The sequence below is a fragment of the Castanea sativa genome, chromosome 5 (assembly GCF_040712315.1).
Source record: "Castanea sativa cultivar Marrone di Chiusa Pesio chromosome 5, ASM4071231v1".
Classification (NCBI taxonomy): domain Eukaryota; kingdom Viridiplantae; phylum Streptophyta; class Magnoliopsida; order Fagales; family Fagaceae; genus Castanea; species Castanea sativa.
This window is the reverse complement of record NC_134017.1, coordinates 30,173,833-30,182,392: the sequence shown is the minus strand read 5'-3', so window position 1 is coordinate 30,182,392 and position 8,560 is coordinate 30,173,833. Positions and strand designations below refer to the sequence as shown.

The following is an 8,560-nucleotide window of genomic DNA, read 5'->3' as shown; positions in this document are numbered from 1 at the left end:
AAAAAAATTAAAAAAATTAAAAAAATTAAAAAAATTAAAAAAATTAAAAAAATTAAAAAAATTAAAAAAATTAAAAAAATTAAAAAAATTAAAAAAATTAAAAAAATTAAAAAAATTAAAAAGACTTATAACAAAACACAGGTTAAGTTTATAAAATATAAAATATTACTATTTGTAATATATTTATGTAGGAATACATTAGTTTAGTGGTAAGACACGCGTGTAATAGTATTTTGCCCAGGTTCAAACCCCACTAAAAATATTTTAATTTTTACTCTCCTTATAACACAAAACTACGTCGAAAAAAAAAAAAAACCCTAATCTCTACATTAGATACTTATACTTCAGTCGCCGGAAAAAATAGGAAAATAGGCATAACTTTCTAACTATATAATTAGTTGTTACGGTTTGCAAACTATATTTTTTTTTAGCATCTCGAGTCTAAGAGACTCGATTTTGGGTCTATAAATTGAGTCTTTGAAAGTCGATTTTTATGGTCTGATGTGGCATTTTTTTTACGTAAAGTCTACTTGGAAATCGAGTCCCTAACACTCGATTTGCCAGCCTAAAAAAATAAACCCACCTATCCCACTTCAAAATCCATCCACCAGGAAGATCAAAATTCATCCACCAGGAAGTTCAGGGCTGAGCATAACCCATCAAAAGAAAAAAAAAAAAAAAAAAAAAAACCAAAGCCTCCAGATCCACGGCTGCCCAGATCGGGCGCGCGGCCTGGGTCGCGCGGACTTGCGCTTGCGCGAGCCAGCCGCGCGCCCCGGATCCGAGGCTGGTCGCGCGACCGGGCGCGCGGACTGGGTCGCGCAGCGCAGTCCGCGCGACCCAGGCCGCGCGCCCAGGTTGCATGGCCGGACCTGGGTCGCACAACCTGGGCGCGGCAGCGATAGGTCTATAGAGCGACTTGTGTAGATCAGGAGGAGGAAGAAAGAAGCAAGGGAGAGGCAGTGAGGAAGAAAGAATCAGAGCCAGACGTGAAACGCAGAAAAATAAGGTGAAAAGCATAATAGATATAAGATATAAATCGAGTCTCTGAGGCTCGATTTCTAACTAGACGCCACATGTGAAAAATATGCCACATCAGATGAAATTAGACCAAAAAATCAACCTTCAAACTCGATTTATAGACCCAAAATCGAGTCTCTTAGACTCGAGATGATAGAAAAAAATATAGTTTGCGAACCGTAACAACTAATTATATACTTAGAAAGTTATGCCTATTTTCCTATTTATGCCTCAGCCGCCTCACCCTTATTCTTTTCTTTTCTTCTCTCACCCTCAACCTCTTGCTCCCTCACATGGCCTCCACTGCACAAGGACTCTCACCTTGATTGTATTTGAATTGAAAATTTTTATACATTTTCTCAGAACTATTCATTTTTTTTTTTGTGTGGAGTTCCAAAAATGGCGATTTTCGAAGCTAAGAAGAAGCGTGGAACGCTTGGATTTTGGTACTGCCTTATCGTGATTTTGATTTCCATGGGGAATTGGAATTGCGGTTGCAACACAAGATCTGAGAAGGAAATCAGGGAGAGGTTCTATTGGAGCTTGTTGAACTTGTCCGCACTGGATTCCGGCGATGGTAGCATAGCCAAAATGTTCGATCGGGTCCTCGAGAAGGAGTTCTCCGAGAATGATCAGCTTGAAGGTCAGTTTTTTTTTTTTGGTGATTTTAGATTTCTAAATTTTTTAATTTAAGCTCTGTTTGGTTTCAGAGAAAATTTTTCAAGGAAATGCTTGGAGAAAAAGAATTTTATCTTTTCTTTTGTTTTCTCAGCAACCAAACACACTACTTAAGGTTTGGAATAGAAAGTTTTGAAACGGTTTATTGTTATTGCATTGCTTGAGATAAATTGGCACTTCAAATCGATGCTTTGATTGCCTTTGTACGAGATTCCGATGCCGATGGCGCTAGGTCTGTTTGCTTTTCCCTTTTTTTCGTTTTGGTTTGTTTGTTGTTGAAACTTCGTAATTTGGATTGGTATTTTTTAATTTTGAAGGTATGCCAAGGAAGTATGCGATGCAATTGTGGCGAAATGCCTCACTAGAAGGATGAAAACAGTGGAGAAAGTACTAATTTTTGTTAATATTTTGGTTTTGTTTCTCGTTATGGGTATTATATTTATGATTTCAGTATTGGGTTTTGTTTGATTTTTTGTTGGGGATTCTTTTTTTTGAGTTGTTGTTAGAGAGATATTTGATATTGGGTCCTTTTTATTATTTGTGTGCAGTGAGCTAAAATGAACTCTTTTCTGACTTTTTTGGTGCCAATTATAGGTTTCATTGGCTTTAAGATAAGTACGTAAATGAAGGGTCTCAATTGACACGTTAATTTTTGGGTTCATAACCATTTTTTCTATGTATCACAAGTTGGTAATGATAGAAAGGATATAATCGGTATATTATTTGTAAAGAGTAAGGTGGATGGTGAGGTTGTGGATTTAAGACTCATTGGATGCTTGTGTAATTATCAATAACAGGTAGATTTATTACTTTGCTTAATAGGCTTTTTATTTTTCTTTGCCTTTGCTAAAGAAAAAATTATTCTGAGATTATACAGTCCCATGATCCTCTAATTTTCATGAGTATCTGGTAACTTGTGTTGTATACATAAAGATAGGATCTGAAACTTATTTGGTATTAACTTGTAAGATTAGATTGTTCTACAAGATTGGTTCTTGCTCATTTTTTGCACACATTTTGTAAAGCATTTTTTGCAGTCCTTAACGTTATCTGGTAAATTCTGGATTAAGTTTTGGTAGTTGTCAACTTAACACTGATAGATTTCCCTGGTTTGACAAAGGTTGCTATAGGTATACTTCTTTAAGTCCCCCTTTGTCTCCTATTAAGTTAGATTTATCCACATTGAATGTTTTATTTTTATTTATTAATTTTATAAACTAGAGACGTTTTGTTATTTCCAAAGGGACGGCCAGAGAGTATTGTTCAAGACATTGAAAACATGGTTCGTTCATATGTTGAGAAGGTAAAAGAAATGGCTTCTTTTCCCCTTTTTATTTTTTCATTTTATATAAAGGTTACGATCTAATTGGCAACATTCTTATTAATGATATCATAACTTATTAATTTATGCATGTATTGCATATAATTTTCGAATAGAAGTCATCAAGTTAGAAGAATACAATCTGTGGCACTGTTTTTTAATTTCTATTGAATTCTGGTAGATTATTCTTGTTGGAACATCCTTTGGGTCAGAAGAATTCATTATCGTTGTGGTTGGGAAGATTTTATTTTATATATAGGTCAGAAAATTTGAGGATTCAAGTGCTCTAGGCACTGATTGGGTAGGGTGTGACAATAGTATTGTGCTTGTGTGAATGCTTGTGAAATGTTGTCCATTGTGCTATGGCTTGCATGTTGTCCATCTTAAAGTTTTGTTGTTCAGCTAGTTTCTTGTTTGATTCTCTTGATTGTGGTACATATATTATTTCTGGATTGTTGTTAAAGTACAGAACACAAATTATAGAAGTGGCATAAATACACACATATATATATCCAATGCATTTGCCATCTGGCAAGGAAAAAAAAAAACTATAGCTGCGTTTTTAAAAAGAAAAACGCGGCTATAGCCAAATTAAAAAAAACAAAAAACAAAAGGGCTACTGCCGCGTTTTTAAACTCGGCTAGAGTATGCCCTATAGTCGCATTTCTAAAAACGCGGCCATTGGTCCTGTCCTATAGCCGCACCCTTAGGCTTATAGTTACGGGATTTAGGCCACGGCTGAAACGTGGCTAAAAAGAACGCGACTATAGGCCAAATTGTCCTATAGCCACGTTTTCAAGAGCTATAGCCATGTTTTAAAAACGCGGCTATAGGATGTTTTGAGTGAGAGTTTCATATAATGAACAAATGATAAGTAATTGGCTAGTAGCATTATTCTTTCTTGTAATATGCTTATTATTCCTTAATCTATGTAACTCCTCATCTACAAAGGAAAAAAAAACAATTTCACAAAATGTGAGAATATGGAATTCACAAAGGGAAATTCTAAAATTACTAATATAAATTCTAGTACAAAATGTTTACAAATTGATCTGATAATGAATGTGATCAGAATTTCAACAGTCCAATAAATAAATATTTGAATTCATTTTATGTGTCAAGAATCTTATAGTCCAATTAACACGTATTTTCAAAAAACGCCCAAAGTTTAAATCCTTTTTTCGCATTATATATATTTATTGGTGACACATCTTATAGTATTCACCCAAGCATCAATTGTTGACAAAACTTGTCAAACAAAACCAATTTGTACCAACATTTGCAAGTATTCTATCATTTTCAATATATATTAGAACTAATACAATTTCACTCATGCATCCAGTATGATCAAACCACATGCAAACACTTATTATCAAGCCCGACATAAGATTGCACTGAGAAAAAGAAAAAGAAAGAATACAACATCTAAGTCTAACTGATAAAGGGGTAATTAGAGACACATCAAGAGAGATGGCTTTAGACTTTAGTTGTAGGTATCAGGATTTGCCAAGAGGTAGCTTTCAACAACCTTGAACAATCCCGAGGCTCTTTCTTTGCTGCCCTTAATTTCGTCTTCCTTAATCTCAATGTCGCCTTTGGTATGGTACTTACAAGTACTCTTGCAAATGCACCCTCCAGTAGGGGATGGCATTAACTTTATCTCGTAAGAGATTTTCTTTAGTGCATCCATCAGAGCATCACCCTCAATCACACTGTAGCTGTATGTGAAGTTTTCTTTGTCTATACCTTCAATCGTGTGCTTTAAATATTTAAATTGACTGTCTGCGCGCATATAAGAAAAACATAGATGAATGCTATTTATGTGAAGTAAATACACAAATAGAACTTGAGTGAAATAAAAAAATAATGGGAAACAAAGAGACAATTTATCTCATAGTTTGGTTCATCAGAATTTATTTACAAACAAAATTTCAATGGTTACATTTGATCCTTAAGGTTTAAGGTTTGGACTAAAATGAGATGCTTAGGGTTTCGCCCAAAATACTTTTAATAGTTTTTAATCCAAAGTACGTAGGAATCAATCATAATGTAACTACCAAATACTTGTGGGACTAAGTTATTATTGGATCAAATCACAATAGGAAAATTTATTTGTATAAAAAAATAGAAATTTGGTTAAATTTGATGGAACACGTATTCATTTTGACTCTAACTTTAAGAGTTCAAACGTATGAGTTTAAAGTTTGTGGTCTAAATTGTGACCATGCCTGTAAGTGCACAATTGCACCTGGACCCAAAGACAATCACGGGCTCAGGCCCAATGAGCCTTAAACAATAAGATTTGTAGAGTGTGGGCTTGAAACCTAGGTTAGAAATGCTAGGAGCTTGATAACAGGCTTTTATAAGCAAACACAAGTAAATAATGAACGATAATGACAAATGGATCTCCTCGGACTCGAGCCGATGACTACTTCTTTATTATTTCTCTTTCTTCCTTCAAAATTACAAGTTCTTAATTTCTTTCTTAGTTTTCCGATCCCCCTTTTCTTTGGCCTTTACCCCCCTTTTATACTTCCTTCCCTGATACTTTTTGAACAGTGACTAGAAGTTTCCACCTCACTGTTCAGGGGTCACCTCCCCATTAATGCGGCCAGGGAGGTAGGTGCAGAGCCTTTAATGCGGAGGTGGCAGCCTTTATTCTTGATATTTTCTTTAATACTGGTGCATCTAGAAGATTCAGGTTGTCCCCTTTTAACCACTGGTCTCTCTAGAGTTGTGCTTTGACCTTCATAATGAAATTTTGAATTCTCTAGGGCTTTTCCGAGGAGAAGCTCGTCCTCGGCTGTATCGTCGGACCCTCGGCGTATGGGCCAACTCATAGAGTTTAACCCTGGAGCAGGTCGGCCCTCCATGTTACAGCCCAAAGGCCCATATGCCCACTTGGGTCCTTTTACCCCCCACAATGCCAATCGTCAGAGAGGTAAATTAAAATTTACCCTTAAAAAATGAAAATTATATTTTAAACGTTGGGTAGCAAATTAAACTTTATAGTTTTAAGAGTAATAAATTTAAAACGAGATTTGAAAAGGAAAAAAATTAAAATTTCAACCCTAAATAAAACTCAAAAACTAGGGTTCCAATTAAATGTGCTAAGGTTTAATAAGTTGATTTTGAAACTATAGGATTTAATTTGTTAAATCCTTACATTGTAAGCTTGAAAAGGTCATCGTCTAAATTATAAAAACCTTCCAACTGAGAGGAAAATTCTTTCAACCCACTAGATTATGAAATCATCTATATATACTTTTAGTCATATGCCATATTTAATAAATCATGTAACTTGTTTGAATAATACAATATGAATAATAAGTTAGAGAAAATTCCTACAAATTAATTTAGAGGAAAAGTTTGTTCATAGTAAATAAAATAAAATAAAAACTCTTGCAAATTTTATTCACAAAAACAGTAAAAGAATAAATAAAACTTGAATAAATGTACGTAGTAGTACCTACGCCAAAAGTAATCTTTTTAGTGGTTCCAGGTCCTCCATCTCCTTCAAGAACTTCGACATTCTTAATGGCCTGTGGCAGTGGCACTATATTTGGGAGGGGCCTTCCTAGCAGGTCTACATCAAGGACAAAGGCTTTGAACATCTTAGCTGGAGGGATGGAAGAGGTGACCTGAGTTTCATAAGTGAAAACACCCATGATAACTTAATTGATATGGTTTGAAGAGAATTGGAGAATGAAGAGGAGGTTATTAATTAAATTTTTTTTTTTTTTTTTGGGTTGAGAACAGGTAGGAATTCTATTACCTATAAAACTATGAGTATAGAAATGAATCAGTACAGCAAGGTTAGTATCCTTTCCCTAAAAACTTGCCAACACACTAATACAAGATGGAATACAATAAAAACACGTAGCCCCCTTGCATGTCTTCTATGGACCGACACATGCTCTTCAGTTGGGTTGCTGTCAACTTGGGTGATGGCCCATTTGTTGGGAGGTGCTTGAGTTGGAGAAGTGGGTATACAATATACTATACTATACTGTAGGCGTTCGTTTCTCCAAAAAAAAAAAAAAAAAAAAAAAACCCTGTAGGCGTTCTTGACTGAGAAGCCAAAGGTTGAGTTCCAGGTCCTTAAATTGTTTATTGGATGTGTCCAGTATAAATGAGCAAACATCTTAACTTTTATTCAAGAACTTAAATTTTGGTCAAAGAGAGCAACACTTGAATATCTAATAACTAATGTGGTTCAGATAACTCAACTAATAAAGTCTCTCTTTTTCGTCGAATTAGGGATTTGAAATTCTAACTTCATTTACACTATAAACCAATTGGTGTCTTAATCTAATTATAAATAACAATCAATCAATCTCTTGTTATCAAGTCTTTAAGATTCAAACCCCGCCTATATCATAAATTAATTGGTGTCTTAGAGCATTCTCATCAAATGTGTTAAAAATGTTAAATGCTATTTTTTAGCATTTTTAACACTTCAAATCATAAAAAAAAGACTCATCTTTATCAAGGGTGCCAAATCTTAAAAATTTTAGCAACTTGCTACAGTAAGGTTTTATTACTAACACCTCACTGTAGCAAGCTACTATTATTTTTATTATTTTCTCTCTCTCTCTCTCTCTCTCTCTCTCTCTCTCTCTTTCACTTTCTCTCTGCGTCTCGAGTTCGTGGGTCTCTGTTGTGGTTGGGATACGATACTGGGTGTGGTTGGGCTGCGGTGGATTTTCGTGGATCGTGGGTCTCTATGGTGGTTCGTGGATCATGGGTTGATTTTGGTGTGACTAGGCTACGATAGCTGGGCTACGATGGTTGGGCTACAGTGGGTTTTGCGATTTGATATTAGTGAGTTTTAATTTCAGTGGTTTTGATTGATTTCGGTGGGTTTTTTATTTCAGTGGCTGGGTTCGTGGGTTGATTGGGGTGGCTTTGGGTGTTGGGTGTGGGTTGATCAGGGTGGTTGAGAGATGGGTGTGGGTTGATTGATTTAGTGGTGGGTTCTGATTTGCAGGCTATTGTGGGTGTTGATTATGGTGGTTTTAGGAGGTTAATTTTTTTGGATGTGGTGGGTTGCAATTTGTTGTGATTGTGGTGGTTGGGGGTGTGATGGTGGCTGACCGTGGTTATGATAGTGGTTGATCGTGGCTAAGGTGTGGTTACTGTGACTGAGGCGGTATTGGTTGTGGCCGGATGTGGGTATTGTACATTGTTGTGGGATATATTATTTTATTGTATTGTTTATATTGTTTTAGTGTGTTGTATAAAAATAGAACTTTTGATGTTAGGTGTATTGTAATAAGTTGTTAAAATAGATAAAGTAGGTTTTTGAAATGTCAAATGCTTAATTTTTTGAGATCTTTGATGAGAATGCTCTTAATCTATTTCTACGTGCATGGTGTGCTAGTGCTGCAAACTAATGTATTTCCTAAAATGTTTAATAAAGATCGAGCAGAATTGTTGATCAAAAGAGCTATTATAAACAAAGTGACAACCTCTTGACATTAAAGAACTTTCGTTTGGTAACGTTGTTTGTATTTTTTAGAAATGTATGAGTGAAAAAGT

General features: G+C 35.3%; 2 protein-coding genes across 4 annotated transcripts; one reads left to right on the top strand and one right to left on the bottom strand.

The window, feature by feature from the left end:
* Window positions 1-1,257: 1,257 nt before the first annotated feature.
* Window positions 1,258-2,531, top strand: LOC142637495 (uncharacterized). Of its 3 annotated transcripts, none has more exons than XR_012844659.1 (3): window positions 1,258-1,663; window positions 1,793-1,930; window positions 2,016-2,531. XR_012844659.1 is itself a non-coding variant. In XM_075811768.1 (3 exons), the coding sequence occupies exons 1-3, from the start codon at window positions 1,420-1,422 to the stop codon at window positions 2,164-2,166; spliced, it is 462 nt and encodes a 153-aa protein (XP_075667883.1). In that variant the 5' UTR covers window positions 1,258-1,419; the 3' UTR covers window positions 2,167-2,531. The 3 variants fall into 3 exon arrangements, 1 of the variants encoding a protein (XP_075667883.1); XM_075811768.1 differs by having other exon boundaries at window positions 1,864-1,930; XR_012844660.1 differs by lacking the exon at window positions 1,793-1,930.
* Window positions 2,532-4,401: 1,870 nt separating this feature from the next.
* LOC142637144 (major allergen Pru ar 1-like) lies at window positions 4,402-6,741 on the bottom strand. Its single transcript, XM_075811425.1, has 2 exons — window positions 6,489-6,741; window positions 4,402-4,801 (listed from the first exon to the last, which is right to left on the bottom strand). Exons 1-2 carry the CDS (start codon window positions 6,685-6,687, stop codon window positions 4,503-4,505), a joined length of 498 nt encoding a protein of 165 aa, XP_075667540.1. The 5' UTR covers window positions 6,688-6,741; the 3' UTR covers window positions 4,402-4,502.
* Window positions 6,742-8,560: the final 1,819 nt, after the last annotated feature.

Excerpts from the sequence above, each read along its gene's own strand:
- LOC142637495 (XM_075811768.1), top strand. The coding sequence starts at position 1,420 with ATGGCGATTTTCGAAGCTAAGAAGAAGCGTGGAACGCTTGGATTTTGG. Across the intron at positions 1,664-1,863 it reads CGAGAATGATCAGCTTGAAG|ATAAATTGGCACTTCAAATC; the intron begins GTCAGTTTTTTT and ends GCATTGCTTGAG. Across the intron at positions 1,931-2,015 it reads TCCGATGCCGATGGCGCTAG|GTATGCCAAGGAAGTATGCG; the intron begins GTCTGTTTGCTT and ends TTAATTTTGAAG.
- LOC142637144 (XM_075811425.1), bottom strand. The coding sequence starts at position 6,687 with ATGGGTGTTTTCACTTATGAAACTCAGGTCACCTCTTCCATCCCTCCA. Across the intron at positions 4,802-6,488 it reads AAAGATTACTTTTGGCGTAG|ACAGTCAATTTAAATATTTA; the intron begins GTACTACTACGT and ends ATATGCGCGCAG.